Here is an 18,421-nt window from a genome sequence, read left to right as displayed (position 1 = left end):
TGCTTCTTTCAAACACAGTTTTTTTTGTTTTTTTTTCTCAAACTGGCACATAAACATAACCTGAACAAAAACTGCTGGGTGCATTATATAACCCAGTGGTTCCCAAAGATTTTCTTCTGGGGCCCCCCAGTGGTTCCCAAAGGTTTTCTGGGCCCCCCTATGTGTTACTGGGCACACACATCGTTCAACCAGACATAAACCTATATTGAAAAACACATTTTGTTTTCAAACTCCCCTGAAGTTTATTTCACACTTCAGGTTGCAACAAAACACACTACAAACCATCTTTACAGTGAAACACTTTTGTGTAACTGTTTTTTTTTTTTTTATTCATCCCTCGCCCCCCCTGCAATGGTACTGTGCCCCCCTTAGGGGGCACGCCCCACACTTTGGGAACCACTGATCTAACACAATACTGCTTTGGCCCATTTTTAAGACACAATACAAAAACGAAACTTTATTCTTGGCAATTCATGTTTGATTAATAAAACTCCTGAATGATGATTTTTTTTCCAGCCTGATTTCTGATTGCTACTTGTTCCATTTCATATAAATAAGGAGATTATAGACAAAGAATGAAGTCTGTCCTCTAATAGGGTTAGAGGATTAACACTGTGGGTGGTATTTTCCCTCCTACGTTTACTTTTAGTTTCACATCCCATTTCTGTAAAACGCTTTACAGAAGTCACAGTGAGGGAAGACAACAAACGTTTTGGTGTTTGGACTGTGGAGTGGAACCAGATTTGTGCTGACATTGAAAAGGTTCTTTTCTTTTTAGTTGTGTTTTTTCTAAATATAAAACCATCATCATGTATAAGAATCTTTGCATTTATTGTAAACCTGAGTAGAAGTCAACCACTGTAGAAAGTCCTGTTTTGTTTTGTGATCTGCATAAACAACAAAATGTGACTTTGGGTGACTGTATTCTCCAGCTCACTGTATACAAACTTTTTTTAAACGTACAATTTATTTGGACAGAATTACAAAGAAGCATTACAGTACTCTGACATGACAGACAGCTTTTTGAACATGCAGTTTACATTTTGTTGTGCAAGGATGAAAAGTTATTGACAATAACTTTTTATGTGTGTCATGGATGACTTAAACCTTCCCGTGTGGAAACTAATTACAGTAATGCATCTATGGAGAAACTTTATTTTTGTTGAGTTTCATTTGCTTTATAGCTGCAGCTGCTGCTCCCTCATTCTTACCAATGATGCAAAAAGTTTAAGCTGATCTCAAATCTCAGCAGGTTTGTAAAGTGCTATTAATCTCAGTGATTTACTGATTTATGAGCTAAAGGCTTTAGACACAGCCTTTGCTTTGTTGGTAAATTGTATGTAACATTGTACAAAGAGTCATTGTGCAAGCAAAAGATATTCACATCAGAGTTTGAAAGGAAGGCGCAGTTCTTGGAAACAGGCTTTGTAAATGAAAAAGGAAGAGGCAAAGAAAGTGAAACCCAAAGAGGAAAGTGAAACGGTTGCATCACGTTGTACAGTGGTGCTCATAGTGGCCCTTCCTCTATAAAACAGGACTGCCTGCTGCATCAGAGCATAAGCAGCTCAAACTGAAGACAGACACTGAGGCTGACCCTGAAGCTTCTAGACCCACAAGATGAAGTTCGCTGTGATTGGATTCGTGGCCTGCCTGTTTCTCCTCTGTGCTCAAGGTACTTTGATTTTTTTTTAGAACAACTGAGTAAGTGTGTGGTGGGAAAAACGATAGCTTGCATGTATGAATCGTTGCACTTTCCCTTGTTATTCTGACTGACAGAAGATCAGGATGTAATGAGACCATGCTTCTTCCTTTCTTCCACAGCTCAGCCAGGCAACAGGTCCAATAAATGCAAGTGTTCCAGCAGCTTCCTGAACAGAGTCCGACTGCAGAGCATTCTCACAGAGCCTGTCGTTTACCACCCAAGCACCTTCTGCCCCCGCACTGAGATCATGTAAGTTCTATTTTACTTTCTGAGCGATGCAAAGCTCAGGTAACCACTCTGCACTGTTCATCCCTTATGTGGGTCCTTTGTTGTTTTTTCCTTCCTCTAGTGTTATACTGGCAAACAAGGAAAAGTGTGTGGATCCAAAGTCACGAATTGGACAGCTTATCTTGAATCTGAAGAACAAGTAAGATCAAGTGAAATGCTCCGTCTCTGAGGAGTTTCTGTGAAATCAATCAATGGGAAGTGTTTCAGAAATCTGCTGTGTCATCCTAACAGTCTGGTCTTTGTTTCAGGTCCAGAAAAACTGGAGCTGTGCACACAACGACGGTTTCAGCTCACTCTTCCACTTCAGGCTCAACACAGCAGGCGACATTCAGACTGTAGGACTCAGTTCTGAAAGCTGAAGGTTCCGAGCACCAACTCTGCTTTTCTGTTTCACAATAACATCACTCTAAATGCAGCAAGTATAGAAAATACCCAGTGATCATGATGGCCAGTTTCTTTACCTTGTGTATGCTGTATTATTCCTTGTTAAAAAGTCTTTATATGCTTTGTATATAAAGATACAACTGTATAGTTTTTTTATATACTCTACAGCTTTTAGAAATTAGTTTTCTACTATGGGAAATAAAAACAACCTCATACTTTTAGTGTCAACTCTTTTTGCATTCATGTTGAATGTGTTTTCAGCTGGAGTGGAACTGAACTGCAAAGGCCTCCAACGCTACTTGCAGCTTTAATTGAAATGTTATCTTTTTTAAGAAGTGACGGAGAGCAGAATGTCACACTGAGATCAAAGCAATGATCTATTTGCTGAGCCATTCGAGGTCCAGTGAACATGCAGTAACAGCAGATGGCACAAGACGTACATTGCACATACTGTTTATACACATTATCTACTGTTCGTATTGGTTTCTTGAGTTTTATGTTTGACTTGTAAAAGCATTCCTGAATTTATTTTGTAATTATTTGTATTATCTTTGGATTTCAGTCTTTAAAATATCAGAATAAATATAAATATAAATAAATATATTTTCCTGTCTGTCTGGATCCATCATTTTCAAATATTAATCAGATAGCATGATCAGTTATACAATAATTGAGTAATTTCTTGGAGAGACACGTTTTACCTTTACTTGAGTAAACGTATGTTGAAGTAGTGCTACTCTTATTTGAGTAGAACTTTTGAGTACTACACCAACCTCTGATCAGCAGCAACCAATCATGGATTTTCAACCAAGACAATAAAAATAAGAATTATAAGACTGTAACATAAGGGCAAATATACAGCATAAGAAAAAAATTTAGTTATTAGACAAGTATCCAACTGAGTAGGGTCATTTTCTAGGTTTTCATGCTAAATAATTTCCAAAAAGTACAAAATGTACCTGAATAATTATAAAAACATAAAAACAATGAAATGCAAGAGTATGAAAAAAAATTATAAATAACATCAGGAATGCAAACGCTTAATGAACTTGAGTGTAGTTGATCAAAAAGTCTAAAAGCTGCTGGGAGAATGCATCAGTCTGTCAGTAGATGGCGCTGCATCAGTAAACTCCTTTAGATCCAGAATGAGAAACAAACTCCTTCCCAGGTTCATGGAAAACAACAGTTTCTTTTTCAAGGTAGCTGCTGAGGTCCTGACATTCAGCACATTCAGCACACATTCAGCAACCTGACATAGCTGTGGTATGTCATGTTGCATACCACAGCTGCAACCTGACAAAACTGCAGCATTTGTAAAATACTTCATGAATGTTAATGCTTATTAATAAAAAAAAAATATTACTTTCCATCTTTTTCAATAGCAGTATGAAGTTCAGACTTAGCTTTGGCTAAATAAACATCGACACATTTATTTTTTTGCCGTTTCTGCCATTTCACCCCCCCCCCCAGTTTCTTGGAAACGCATCTGCTAGAGGAAAAACGAGAACAGAAAGTAAGATGAACTCAGTGAAAAGCAAAACAGTTGTGACAAATTTCTTATGGCTCTGACACTTTTACCACCTGATAATAAAACAACAACCTGGTGTTATTTTGGATTAAAATAAAAAGTAGAACAAAGCAACTTCAGTCAACCATTTCGAATAGCCATGTGACACAAGCTTCTGAAATTCTTTCAAAATTTAAATTACATGTTGGAGGAAGAAGACTGAAATGTTTTTTTCACAAGTCCCCTTAGTATTTTTATAGGCGCAGAATGTATTTTTATCTTAATCAGCTGACTGCTTTGCTCTGATTGCGAGGATGAGCTAAATGTTTTTTATCAGACAAAAGGAAATATAGCATACATCTTTCATATAGTTTTGGATAAATTACACTGTAGAATTGATATCCCTGTCTCTTTTTAATACATGGCCATCTTTAGGCATGTATTGTAAAGTTGACTGACAATGAAATTCTCTAAAATCCCTGCCAAATGTACAAAGCCATTTGTAAGGGTAAAAAATTGACTTTTTATTAACTTATTTGAGTTTCTTTTAACTCTGAGGAAACTTTACACCATTCTACTCCCAGCCAAACAGTGTCAGAGAGAATGAAGTTCTGGTGTCACAAAGTGAGAACAGCAGCCAGATGTAAAACTGACGAATATCTTGTTTGGAGTCTTTTATTTAGTCATTAGTGAATACAAAACTGCGAATCCAACCATGTCAGTAATCCACAGTGAGATCCTGACATCCTGACATCAAATCCAGCTGGATGTGGTTCCGAACCATTTCTAAAAATCATTCACATTTTCCATAAAGGAATCATCAAACAGGAGTAAATATTATAATACCAACAGAGTGAGAATCAGTACATAATCCAACATGTTTAACATCAGCATTTTCTTAGCAGATAAAAGACACATTTAATACTTTGTCTCAGAACACAGTTTGGAGTCTGCATTTATAAGCCGGCCATCTTTTACACGTTGGTTAAAAAGGTTTAGCATTCCTCACAACTGTTGCCCCTTTCAGGTCATAATTTCAATCTGTATTCTAGCAGCTCTGCCTGATCAGATTAACAGAGAGGTTAGGGGACAAGCTGTGCTGTTGATATTGCTCCACCACTGCTACACCTATGATCTGACTCAGCATAGGTGATGTGACAGTATGCCACGCCCCTTTGGTTCAGATTGCGCTGAAAGCATTCATTGATCCATGATCCTGCCAGCTTGACTTACAGCTGATCTATGAATGGGGAGGGAAGTTGTGATTATTACAAAACTCTGATCTGAAAGAGGTTCCAACTGATCTATGTGGCACATGAGACTTTTAGTTTACTCACCTCCAAAACATACAAATACATCAAGAAATAGCCCTCTACACTGACACCACCAACAGAACAGATTAAGTAGATGAAGTCTGAAAAGCATTCAGATTAAAAAAGTAACAGTCTCACTGCCACAGATATGACAAAACCGTGGTAAAATAAAACTTTCTAAACTGTAACTTAACCTCCTCTAAATAAATCAATATATTAAATCTGATAGTTAGCTGAAGGTTATGTAGGTTAAATGTATATGTATTGTACGAGTGTGGCTGCAGGCCCAACATGCCAGTGTGGGCCTGTCCCAGCAGGAAGTCTCTGCTAATTCTGCCAGTTTTGCAAACAGCAGCAAACTGAAATACCGATCAAGCCTAAGCGTGTCGGCTTTGGACCAACCATTAGCTGCTGGCATCACGTTCTTTTAAGAGAAATCACATGAACATACACATGCATGCATCCTCTGACATGCTCAGACTGAACAAATGGGACTTCCTGTTTGGAAAGTCCCTGAAGAGAGTGTGATGTGTGTGAGCTGGACCGCTCAGCCCTCCAGTGAGAGTGCACAGGACATTCAGAGGACAGAGTGCTGCTTCCCGTCTGACTCCAGTGAGTCAGGCGGGAAGCAGCACTGTTGGTAACAGATATGTTGGTAACATATCTGTGCCAACAGTTAACACCTGTTGGCACAGATATTAAGTACCTGTTGGCACTCTGGTCTGCCAACAGGTACTGGTCACATCATCACCAGATCTGGTCAGAGCAGATCAGGTAAGGACCTGAAGGACTCCAGCAGGGGACTGGTTAACACCAGCAGACCCTGCATCCAGAACCAACCAGACCAAAGTGGTTTCTTCATCATCCGACTCGACCATGAAGACCGAGTCAGTCTTCATGGTCTGGGACTCGGCCGTCGAGGCAGACCCTGACGGCCGAGTCCCGATTCAGGCCTTGGCAGCCATGTCAGACCTTGAAGACCAAGTCAGGACCTGGCGGGTGAGTCAGAGCCTGACAGTTAAGTTGGGAGTGTGTTGGTCCCTACTGACCTGTCTGCAGTGGGTCGGCATGGTCTCCCTGTGCATACATGTTCTCACTGGGTACTCCAGCTTCCTCCCACTGTCTAAACACAAACCACTCTCAACTTTCCTCAAGTAGGTGTGTGTGTGGGGGTGGGGGTGCGCATGTGTGTGTGTTTCTTCGTCTGTGTTGTCGAGTGACAAACTGATGACCAGTCCATCTTTCAGGCTGGGATGGGTTTTAGTTATCTGGGTTTGATTTATGGGACTATTATCACCACCATCACTATACACAACACACAATACACACATCACCCGGCAAAGTTAACAACTGTGGCTCTCAAAAGTTTACACGCTCCTGTTAAAAAGTTAAAATATCAAAATGAAACCATGATAAATTGTTTCCAAACTTTTTACACCTTCAATGTAAATAAGGCCTCTATAATTCATCTGCAAATGTTATTTGGGGGTGGGGGGGAGGGGCAGGGATGAAAGTGGGGGGGGGGGGTATAAAACTTAAAAAAGGACAAATAACCTGACATAAGTGGACATATGCTGATCTAATTCTTGTAACCCAACAGCATGATCCAGTCTCTACAGCAGCCGCGTCTTCACTTAGCAATATTTACCTTGACAGCCTGGATCTGAACTCTTGTCAACCAATTCCGAAACATTGTGTCTGATAGTTTATACTTCAGTTGATCTGGATGGATGCTTGGACTTGGCAGCAGAGACCTGAAGGTTTTGGGTAAAGGTTGACTGCTAAATGGATCTGTCACCCTTTCAAAAATCCCTCTGCCATCTAAAGAGAGGCAACCCCACAGTATGATGCTGCCACCTCTATGCTTCACTGGTGTTCTTTTGGTGATGCTCTCCATCCGTGGAAAATTCAGGAGACAGCTGAAGTCACAACATACAGCCCCAGTAGTGAGCTTCAGGTAAATGATGCAAATGTCAGAACACTCCTGCTAGTACAGCTGAGCTGCATCAGGTTCATCAGATCATGTCAGTGTTGTTTGGTGGATCAAAAGGTGCACAAAACAAACATTTAGTTTAAGATGGTGCACACTTACAAACAAGCTACTGAAGATTTCTCCACCAACTGATGTATATTTACCATTGAACTGTACAGTATGTATGTCTCATTAGTGGTAGAAACTGTTTTACAATTATTTTTTTACATATGTGTTGATGTAAATGTAAAACACTGTCAATTCCACAGCACTGTGTATATTTTGATATCCACAATAATTTCCACTTAGAGTGCACATAAGATCATATAACATTGGATTTCTTGAGTAAAAAATCAAGTCATGTGCCAGTCTAGCACAGATAATAGCTGTGGATATGTCAGAGGTGAGGATTCTGGGTTAGTCTGGCTGTCTGCAGAGGGCTGAGTGTGTCCTGAGGCGAGCTGCATGGTTCCTTTCCTCTGGATGCAGCTGGATTTATGTGTTAGCCAGCAGCTGGCCAGGCGGACGCAGGAACACCACCATCACTGTGATGTTATCGCTGGACCCTGCCGCCTTGGCATCACCTACCAATCTCTCAGCAACTCTGTGTCCCACTCTGTCTTCAGCGTGTTCTGGTGGAAGACTCCCTCCAGTTTCAGAGTCATCAGCACCCCGGAGCGCCTCAGCAACCAGATCTGGGACCTCGGAAGGTTTGACGGCATCAAAGAAGCCATCACACGCTAGCAGCACATAATCCTCGTCCCCCGACAGCTGGATGGTTGAAGAATCAGCGTCCCCAGACACATACGGCTTCTGGTCGAAGTCGCCTGGATTTAGAGATGTGAATGGGATTAGCAGCTCGGAGCAAACTCACAGCACATCAGGCAGACAGAAAAGCCTCTTCAATGAGGAAGCTTTCATTGGCTCACTTTGTTTCCCACACAGAGCCTCTTCAGGCTTCTTCAGCAATGAAAACTGGAGCAGTTCATTCTGAGGCTGGAAAAGCTCAGCAGTGCCACCTCCTGGTTATTATTAAAGTTTTTAGAATGAGTGCATTGTTAATAGTTTGAAGGTGTTGTGCACTCTCCACTTTAACACTTCAGTTGCTGTTTAATGCAGGGAAGTTATTTCTGTCTGAACTGCCCAAGTTCCAAATTGGTAAAGAGGAATACTTATAAAAATATACATAGTTTTACATCTTAAATATTAAGTCTGTTGTTTACATCTCATATTAAGACTTGTCTCTAAATGGAAAGTTAAAGGATAGTTCAGACTTTTTGCTGCGAGATTCTGTGACGTCATTATTAGCAACTGTTCTACCACCTGAGGTAAAAAATGTCATTTTACTGCGAGCATGTCGGAAAGAAAATCCTTTTTCAGAGTGGTGAAAGCCAACACATCATCTGTTTAATCTGACTTGACTTTTAAAACAACTCAAGCTGATAAATTTCAGATCATTGGGATTTAACACTATGTTAACAGAGATTAACAGTCTACAGTTTCACAGCAGAGCTGCAGTTGGTGCTGCATGTTAAGCCAAGTAATGTCTGTATTCCTGTGTGAAGCTAGGTTAGTTGAGGTTTCCAGCTGCATCAATCCACCAAATCAGATACAAGCCATCAGTCAAAACCGAGTTAACTTTTGTGCCATTTTCAACAACACGGTACATTTTCAACAACATAGTCACAACCATAGCAAAAGCTTTTTCTAAGTGTTTTGTAGCTTGGCACAATTCTGTGTACTGTGTTCTGATTGGTTGAGGATGTCTTACCAATGGCTCTGGAGACAGCGTAGGTGCCATTAACTCGCCAGCAACCCATGAAGGTGATACAACCCCCAAGATCTTCTATTCTCTGTTTTTCATCCTGTAAAAAAGAGAACAGAAATAACATGAACATCTGACTCCTGCAGTAATGTGGAGTCAGATGCTGGTTTAAACTGTTTAACCTTTGACCCCAAACAGGTCAGAAAAAATTAGGAGAAAATGTGGCCATTCAATGAGGCTTAGACTTCAAAGACTTCTAAGGTTACTGTTGTTAGAAAGAGTGAAAAATAAATTCCTAATTGTTTTAAATTTAAAACCTTCAGTATTATTTAACTACATGACAACCAGAAACAGGCTGAGATAGTGTCAGTGTCTGTGTCTCAGACATTATTGTTGGATCTGTCCCACATCCTATATTTGGAATTTGAGCTCTTGCCTTCTTGTAGAAGGTACATAATCCCAAAAAAATAAACTCCATTTTTTAAAACTCTCTTTGGTACATCACATTTTTTTAATCAAAATTTTAAATAGTATGGAAGGTGTTCAGTAACCTGGGTAATCTGTTGTTGTTTTCAATCTGTGTGTGGTCTACGTTTTTAGCTGTTTATATGTATTGCATGTTATTGTTTGTTTGGGCAGCAGCAGCTATTCAGTGCACACCCTTGAGTCCATTATAAATTTCCCCTAGGGACAAAAATGTATACTCAATTCCATTCTATTATACCAGTGTCATTTGTTGGCATAGCAGGAAACAAAGCAGGAAGAATTAGCAGAACATGTACCTCTCTCTCTGGTTTGTGGGGCTCCATGAGTGTAACAACCTGTCCCTTTCTAACCAACATTGCCTGAGAGTCTCCGAGCCACGCCACAGTCAACTGCTGACCGTGAATCAGAACGGCCACTCCTGTGCTCCCACTCCGCAGACGCTGTTGACACAAAACTCCACATATAGATTCATCTGAAGCATACAGTGTGGTTCATGGAGAGAAAACAACAGCTTGCAGAACCTTACTATACCTCTCTCTTGGCTTTGCGTCTGAACATGTCGTCTGTGTTGTTGAAGGCAGTTTTAAAAGCCATGCCGGTGTTACTCTGCAGCGTCTCCTGTTTGCTCAGAGCAACATGGAGGTGAGTGGCAGCATAAACGGCAGCATCCACTCCCCCATGACCGTCGAACACAGCGTAGTAGGCCCGCTCCACTCCATCCTAGATCAGGATCACAGTCAGGCTGAGTGACAATGGAGAACATTGGCAAAGCAGTGTTTACTTTTCAGGGTGTTTACCTGAATGCCGAAGAGCTGGTTGAATTCAGCCAGCGCCACATGCTTGTCCTCCATCTTCCTCCTTGTGTTCTTGATGGCATAAACAGAACACTGAAAGCTGGGAGGAGGGAAGGAGGAGGGGAGCTCCTGGTTCCATCTGAGCGCTACACCTATCAGATGGTTCAGGAAGAGCCGCTGGACTGCTTCCGACTGGAGTACTGGAAGTAGAGCAGAGCCAAGAATAAAAATTTGAATAAATAGCATAGAACTGCAGCAAACAAATACACTGCTCAAAAAAATAAAGGGAACACTTAAACAACACAATATAACTCCAAGTAAATCAAACTTCTGTGAAATCAAACTGTCCACTTAGGAAGCAACACCGATTGACAATCAGTTTCACCTGCTGTTGTGCAAATGGAATAGACAACAGGTGGAAATTATTGGCAATTAGCAAGACACACTCAATAAAGGAGTGGTTCTGCAGTTGGGACCACAGACCACTTCTCAGTACCTATGCTGTCTGGCTGATATTTTGGTCAGTTTTGAATGTTGGTGGTGCTTTCACACTCGTGGTAGCATGAGACGGACTTCACAACCCACACAAGTGGCTCAGGTAGTGCAGCTCATCCAGGATGGCACATCAATGCGAGCTGTGGCAAGAAGGTTTGCTGTGTCTGTCAGCGTAGTGTCCAGAGCAGGGGTGGGCACTCCTGGTCCTCGAGGGCCGGTGTCCTGCAACTCTTAGATGTCTCCCTGGTCCAACACACCTGAATCCAACAGCTGAATCTCCTCCTAAGTGCAGTCAAGTTCTCCAGAGTCCTGTTAACGACCTCATTATTTGACTCAGGTGTGTTGAAGTAGAGATGCATCTAAAAGTTGCAGGACACCGGCCCTCGAGGACCAGGAGTGCCCACCCCTGGTCCAGAGGCTGGAGGCGCTACCAGGAGACGTGGAGGAGGCCGTAGGAGGGCAACAACCCAGCAGCAGGACCGCTACCTCCGCCTTTGTGCAAGAAGGAACAGGAGGAGCACTGCCAGAGCCCTGCAAAATGACCTCCAGCAGGCCACAAATGTGCATGTGTCTGCACAAACGGTTAGAAACCGACTCCATGAGGATGGTATGAGGGCCCGACGTCCACAGATGGGGGTTGTGCTCACAGCCCAACGCCGTGCAGGACGCTTGGCATTTGCCAGAGAACACCAGGATTGGCAAATTCGCCACTGGCGCCTTGTGCTCTTCACAGATGAAAGCAGGTTCACACTGAGCACATGTGACAGAGTCTGGAGACGCCGTGGAGAGCGGTCTGCTGCCTGCAACATCCTGCAGCATGACCGGTTTGGCAGTGGGTCAGTAATGGTGTGGGGTGGCATTTCTTTGGAGGGCCGCACAGCCCTCCATGTGCTCACCAGAGGTAGCCTGACTGCCCTTAGGTACCGAGATGAGATCCTCAGACCCCTTGTGAAACCATATGCTGGTGCGGTTGGCCCTGGGTTCCTCCTAATGCAGGACAATGCTAGACCTCATGTGACTGGAGTGTGTCAGCAGTTCCTGCAAGATGAAGGCATTGAAGCTATGGACTGGCCAGCCCGTTCCCCAGACCTGAATCCGATTGAGCACATCTGGGACATCATGTCTCGCTCCATCCACCAACGTCACGTTGCACCACAGACTGTCCAGGAGTTGGCGGATGCTTTAGTCCAGGTCTGGGAGGAGATCCCTCAGGAGACCATCCGCCACCTCATCAGGAGCATGTCCAGGCGTTGTAGGGAGGTCATACAGGCACGTGGAGGCCACACACAATACTGAGCCTCATTTTGACTTGTTTTAAGGACATTACATTAAAGTTGGATCAGCATGTAGTGTTATTTCACTTTAATTTTGTGTGTGGCTCCAAATCCAGGCCTCCATTGGTTAATAAATTTGATTTCCATTGATGATTTTTGTGTGATTTTGTTGTCGGCACATTCAACTTTGTACAGAACAAAGTATTCAATGAGAATATTTCTTTCATTCAGATCTAGGATGTGTTATTTGAGTGTTCCCTTTATTTTTTTGAGCAGTGTATATTAGTAATTGATTATTCCATCAATTATTTTGTAGATTAATCGAGTAATCAGATAAAAAATTTAACATTCTGCAGATTTTTCATTTACCCAACCAAGTCTTTTCATACAGTATTAGAAATGCAGATAAACAAATAATTGAATTATGTTTTAAAATAAGACAATAAACATTTTCCCACCTAAAATAAAAAACACCCACTATGAATTCTTCACCTTTTGTAGCAAGGGATGCATCTGCAGCTAGAAGAATTATCCCAATATTGACATGTGAAAGCTCAGGCCTTTCTGCTCAGCTTAACATCAACTCAACTCAGATCAACTTACAGTGTAGGACTGATCTGGTCATTAATTAATGGTTCATAATTGGAAAGTAAAAGATGCTTAATAGGAGATACAAACAATTCCAATTGGGAGATTTTGGATAGAACACATTTACATGCAATTAGGGTTTTCATCTTAAAAGCAAAACATATATACCTTTGTGTAGTTTTGACTTACTGCCCTGAGTATGTTGTTCTTTCACCAAATGGCATTCATTTTTTGAGTCTTTATATTACAGCCAGATAACGATCATTCTGACTAATCGCTTCAGTCCTAAAATAATACCCCATTCTTATTTTTGCTACTTATATCAGGCAACTAAAAGAACAACTTACAGACAACTTTTTCCTCATCTTCCAGGTTTGCTTGAGCTTCCTGTGGACAGTGAAATGGCGACAGGTCGTCCTTCAGAAGCTGGGCGACCGCTTCTTGGCAAAGGAGGATCCTGAGGCCTGAGGGAGCTCCCCTGAATCACAGACATGCACATTCAAATCAAGTTCTGAACTTGGGCAACAAACAGCTGGGCAGATAGATGGACATAAAGCCCAGAATAGAAATAGGTTTGTTCCAGAAAAATCTAGACCCTGAAGAAGTTTCATCAATAAGAAGCAGCAGGTAAAGTCAACGGTGAAATAAGTCATCTATCACTCCTGGCCCTTTACAAAATGTCATATCTTTGAAAAGAAAACCGAGTTCAGGAAGCAGAAAGCTGGCGAAACAATGGTGTTTCTGTAGACAGGATATGAGCTCTTCCTGCAGGGTAAAGTGGAAAACATGTGGGCATGTCAGAAAGCACATGAGCTTGTGATACATTTTCTAAATTTTATATAATTATTTTACTGACTGTTTTCCAACTAAGGACTAATCAGTTGCACCGTTGTCAACAAGCAGCAACCTCTTCAGTGTGAAAAATTCTTATTCCGTAAAGACGACTTAAAAGTTGGCTTAACTTCCACAGATGGAGGCAACATATGCTGCTGCTACCACAAGATGGCATTAAGACACCATCTTGTTTGGTGTTAGCTACTCTTTTTCAAAAGACGGAAGAGTGAGAGACCCTACCAGCAAAGAAAACATTCAGGCTCAGGTGGTGCTGCTAGGTCATTCCGCTCATTACTGATCTCGCCTGGCTTCATAAACTATCCTCAATAATCAAAGAAATGAAAACTAAGGAACTCAACCAGAGTTTCTTTTTTGATTCACCAATCCAAAGACTAAAAAACAAGGTAGGTTGGAATGATGGAATAAAAGACAAAAACTAAAAATCACTGGGACCCATTAACTAAATTCCACAAGTATTCCTAAACATATTTAGTTTCTTTTATTCACTTTGTTTCTGCCACAATATTATTCATGTCAGCATTCAATAAAGGTTCTATGTATATGGCAATTTATGCAAATTAGATTTTAGCTATTTATAGGACAGCCAATAAGCAATCAAGAAAAGGTAACTTTATTCATGAAGTACCATTTATACACAAGTAGGGCTAATCAATCATTATTCTATCGATCAGATTAAAAAATTGACATATTCTGCAGATTTATCAATTAACCACTTCAGCCTTGTCTATGCAATATTAGAAATACACTAAAAGATGCAAATAAACAAATAAATCATTTTTAAGGTAATAAAATAGACCTTTTATTACCTAAAATCTAATAACAGCAATCCTAACGCTTGATCATTTGGAGCAAAGAATGGATCTACAACTTAAAGAACACTTTAAGCATCAACATGTGAAGAGCTCAGGAATTTCTGTAGACTGAATATCAATACATTGTAGGGCTGATCTGTTGACTAGTTCTTAGATTAATCATTTAATAATTGAATAGTGAAAGGTGGATAATAAGAGGTTTTTTTGGTTTTGTTTTCAAGAATTTGAACCAGGTGAAGCTAAAACTTGTCGCATGATGAGTTTTGGAACGAAAACAGAGCAGTTTATTTTTTTTATCATAATGAAAAATGTATACATTTTTGTACAGTTTTGTTTTAATTACTGCTCTGAGTTCAGTAGTAATTAAAAGGCCATTTGTTCAGCAAACCATCTGTCCATGTTGATAACATAAAGCATGTTCTCTGCCAGCTCTGCTGATGGCAAATGTTTCTGAGGTTTAGAGAAGTTAACATCTGACTTTTTCCTTTGCGGGACAATAAAAACTATTTCTAATAAATCTATTAATCTCTTTACCTTAAACCCAAAATATCCAAAAAGGTCGCCAGCATTTCAATATCAGACAGAGGTTAAAAGTTAAAACAGACAGAACAGACCAGCTTTGTTGTATTCTGTTCAGCCTTCCTGTTACCTGCTGAAAAGTCGGAATCTTTCTCAAAAAGGAAAAGCATCACTTTATATTCTGACTGTTTACATTAACATGAGTAGCTTTTCTTTTAGAACTGTAGTGGCTTCCCCCTGCAGAGTTAACAGTGGATCATTAATGAGCAGTGCAAGGGGAGAGCTGCTAAAGTATGTGAAGAATGCAACACACAGACATGTACACAGAGGACTGGTGGATAAAGGAGTTAGGTAAATTTAAAAAAAGCTCAGGGAATCTAACATTCTCTGTCTAACCAGGTGTGTGATGTGCAGGCTTCATGTCTGAAGTGTATTTAACAAACATTTAAAAATGAAAGCTAGCTTTTAAAGAGATGGAAAATGTCATCCTAAAAGGTTTGAGAGATGAAGTATTTTAAAAGGTCTTCATAACTTGGTGTGGTGTAGTGTCATAAGCATGGTGGATGAATGTTACAAGCAAGAGTAGATTTGGATGTGATTTCAATAGTATTGACATACAAGGCAAAGTCAGGAATTCAGAGTATATATGAATGCTGAAATGGGAGGTTTGTTCAAAAAACTTGGATAGTCCTCTTGAAACCATTCTTCAAGAGGAGTGCAAGGGGTTATGGTGCCTATTACCCACAATGAGTATGCAGGATGTGTGGATAGGACCCAGTGTAGCCCCTCTTAGAGACAGAGGGGCCAAATAAAGAAACACGACTTGTGCTTCTGCGCTTTGATCCCATCTTAACGATAAGACTCAGGTCCTCCCAGTGGCTTCCTGCAGCAGCATGCATGCAAGCTCCAAAACTGTTATCTATCAGTTTATCTAACTATTATCTAACTATCTGTTATCTGTCTATATATGATGTTGAAGGTAGCAAAGCTAAATTCCCCAGTTGGCATGAGTTACAAACAGCAGGTATTGAGGTCCAAGCCAAAAGAATGAATGAAGTGTATATCCATACCGAGCAGCCAGCAGCCTCTGGCCCAGCTCCAGGCTCTCTCCTTGCAGCTCCTCCAGTGAGACTCTCCGACTCAGGGAGCTGACCGGCAGAGGAGCGTCTTCTTTCAGAGCAGCAGGGAATTCCTCCACAAGCTTCTTCAGGAAGCACTGGGCCTCCTCTTCCTCCATTCCAGCCGCTTGGGATCTCTGCAATCTGATGAACAGTTGATAAAGAAAAATGGCTTTACTGAACATGTTTAGGTCGAAGACATGTAGACATTCATCATATATAACAAAAAGTTGTATTTTCTTTGCTAAATATATGATGACAGTAAACTAGCAAATAGCCAAAAGTATGCTTCAGTTCAGTGACGATAGTAACTCCAAATGTAAGGATTTATTAATCATGTGTATTACTAAAATATATTATTATTTTTACAAGTAAATTACACCATTACATAAGCAGATACAGAGCTGGAAACATGGCTTTAATCATAGACTAAGTATAAACTGAAATATGAATACAAAACAAACCATATCTGTGTAAAAAACAATTTTGTGTAATGTAGAAAAAACATGGTTATTACTGTGATGTTACAAATTAATAACTTCACTAAAATGACCCAACAACATATATGTTGGTTAAACTGGTAAATCTATGTTACACACTAAAACAACAATTGTCCAACCCAAGTTTTCCCAACTTAAAGATGGGAAATAAGTTGTGATGGGGAGACGGTCCTGCATCGCCCATTAGAGCAGCAGGGCTGAGCTCAAATCATCTGAGCTTGATGTCTTTTTATTAGAGCTTAATCTTCAGAAACCCCCGTTTCCTGAGAAGATTCTGTGAAATGACAAAAACTTGATAAACAACTTTCAAGCAGTTTTGTGGAGCAGATCAATTGCCGGGTGGTTCATATTGCTATTAAAAATAAATCGCAACCAGGTCGGTATGCAGGAAAAGGAAGTCGTGTTGCTTTTTTTTTTTTTTACTTTTAAACACAAGCTTCCGTAAATAACCCAGCAGAGAGCCAGCCAACACCTTTCAAAGTGAGCGTGATGCTCTCCCGTGTCGGAAATCAGTTTTGAAAAATGTAAAGTGTCCTTAGAAAACAACAAAGGGCGTCCTTAAGTTCTCTCTGTGGTTATAATGTGAGCGAACTAAAGACGGATAAGTAACGGTATAGTTGAATCTGCCTTAAACAGAGAAGAAAGCTGGAGAAACTCGACGAGCGGAATACGGAGACCTTAGGATGTTTCTTTAAACATATGATTGGTCATGTTCACCCAGAATTGTTTCGTCAGAAGCTAAAAACTCTAATGGGTGCAGAAATGCTCATTTTAACCCAAGCACAAAGTTGTGTTTTCGTCTTACCCTGAGATGGAAACAGTTCCTTTGTAGAATAGTGGTACAGAAACACGCCCTTCAGCTACACGGAGACGAGAGGAGATTTATTTACCACGCTGCCTACTTCCACTATCCGCAGGGACGATGAAAACATCTGAACTGAGCGAGTACTATCCATGGTGTTTATAGATCTGCGAAAAAGCTCCGCTTTACGTTGGACCCTTCGTCTGAGAAGGACCTCGTCGCAGCAAACAGTAAGGGGTGGGGGCAGACCAATACCATATTTGGAAATGGGGCCATTGCACTCCGGAAGTGAAGATGGCGCTATTTTCTATATTATCCGCTGCCTCCCCGTTTTTATTTTCTTTTGAAATCTGTGATATTTTCACCTGTAGGAAGTGGTACAAGACAACTGTTGACTGTTTTAACTTTTCCATCTCCCCGGTTGGTATGGATACATGAGCTACAGACTAACAGACACATTTTTTAAGAATACTTTCAATGGCAGGTAAAATAGTGGTGAAACCTAAAACAATTCTGTCTCAACTGTTTGCTGAAAGAGTGTGGAAGACCTCCAGGAACATTTTACAGATAGAATCCATCCTTTTTCATGAGTTTGAACCTCTGAGCTCAGGAAGGCGTTATTGTGTCTCTCTGACAACTAAGAACATCAATATGATGTCATTTAGTCACAGTGTAAAAACCATTAACAAAACTACATGACAACATTTGGGGCATGCAAAGTGTTGTCATGTTGCTTGTGGTAACCTGTTTTTGAGGTAGACGGTGCCATAGCAACCTAACCTGTGTAAAGGAGAAGAGGTCAGAAAGAAAAAGAGAGAAAAGCAGCAAATTCAAGCTGCATGAGGTTCAGCATTAAGTTTCACAGTCAGTGATGATTTCATATGCTGCTGTAGGTCCAGTGTGTTTTAGAGCCACATGCTTTGGTAAAATGATTAACATACTGGACACTTGGATCAATAAAGACAAAAAACTGCTGGCCACACTACTGGCAGCCAGTAAGATAGCCATCACGAGGAAATGACTAAAACCAGAACCACCCACTATCAATGGATGAAATTGTTTACCAGATTTATGTTATGGAAAAGATTTCTTTTTCCCTCCAAGTTGAAAAAGGCAAATTTTATAAGGTCTGGACCAAATGGACTGAGACTAAAACCATTTAGATCTGACTAAATTTGACTGTACTTGTGAGTTATGTATCCTGCACTTTTATGTTCTTATGGTTTTTATTGCTCAAAGTGGTGCAA

At 40.7% G+C, this 18,421-nt stretch overlaps 2 protein-coding genes across 2 annotated transcripts; one reads left to right on the top strand and one right to left on the bottom strand.

Annotated features, from left to right (window-relative positions):
• The first annotated feature begins 1,106 nt into the window (after positions 1–1,106).
• LOC106699872 (C-X-C motif chemokine 11-like) lies at positions 1,107–2,595 on the top strand. The gene is made up of 4 exons (XM_014471863.2): positions 1,107–1,672; positions 1,822–1,951; positions 2,052–2,129; positions 2,239–2,595. The coding sequence occupies exons 1-4, from the start codon at positions 1,618–1,620 to the stop codon at positions 2,327–2,329; spliced, it is 354 nt and encodes a 117-aa protein (XP_014327349.1). The 5' UTR covers positions 1,107–1,617; the 3' UTR covers positions 2,330–2,595.
• Positions 2,596–4,531: 1,936 nt separating this feature from the next.
• Positions 4,532–17,410, bottom strand: ppm1f (protein phosphatase, Mg2+/Mn2+ dependent 1F). Its single transcript, XM_005807406.2, has 8 exons — positions 17,178–17,410; positions 15,825–16,016; positions 12,916–13,046; positions 10,215–10,411; positions 9,949–10,137; positions 9,714–9,857; positions 8,938–9,031; positions 4,532–7,993 (listed from the first exon to the last, which is right to left on the bottom strand). The coding sequence occupies exons 2-8, from the start codon at positions 15,989–15,991 to the stop codon at positions 7,662–7,664; spliced, it is 1,254 nt and encodes a 417-aa protein (XP_005807463.2). The 5' UTR covers positions 15,992–16,016; positions 17,178–17,410; the 3' UTR covers positions 4,532–7,661.
• Between the last annotated feature and the right edge of the window lie 1,011 nt (positions 17,411–18,421).

This window comes from Xiphophorus maculatus, chromosome 11 (genome assembly GCF_002775205.1).
Source record: "Xiphophorus maculatus strain JP 163 A chromosome 11, X_maculatus-5.0-male, whole genome shotgun sequence".
Lineage (NCBI taxonomy): Eukaryota > Metazoa > Chordata > Actinopteri > Cyprinodontiformes > Poeciliidae > Xiphophorus > Xiphophorus maculatus.
Note: the sequence above shows the minus strand (reverse complement) of the source record. Positions and strands in the feature narration are given on the sequence as shown.

Bases quoted from the DNA above. Each gene is read 5' to 3' on its own strand.
- LOC106699872 (XM_014471863.2), top strand. From the start codon at position 1,618: ATGAAGTTCGCTGTGATTGGATTCGTGGCCTGCCTGTTTCTCCTCTGT. The intron at 1,673-1,821 runs GTACTTTGATTT...TTTCTTCCACAG, and splicing joins GTTTCTCCTCTGTGCTCAAG to CTCAGCCAGGCAACAGGTCC. The intron at 1,952-2,051 runs GTAAGTTCTATT...TCCTTCCTCTAG, and splicing joins TGCCCCCGCACTGAGATCAT to TGTTATACTGGCAAACAAGG.
- ppm1f (XM_005807406.2), bottom strand. From the start codon at position 15,991: ATGGAGGAAGAGGAGGCCCAGTGCTTCCTGAAGAAGCTTGTGGAGGAA. The intron at 10,412-12,915 runs GTAAGTTGTTCT...CTCTACTTCCAG, and splicing joins AGATGAGGAAAAAGTTGTCT to TACTCCAGTCGGAAGCAGTC. The intron at 7,994-8,937 runs GTAAGACATCCT...CTCTAAATCCAG, and splicing joins CGCTGTCTCCAGAGCCATTG to GCGACTTCGACCAGAAGCCG.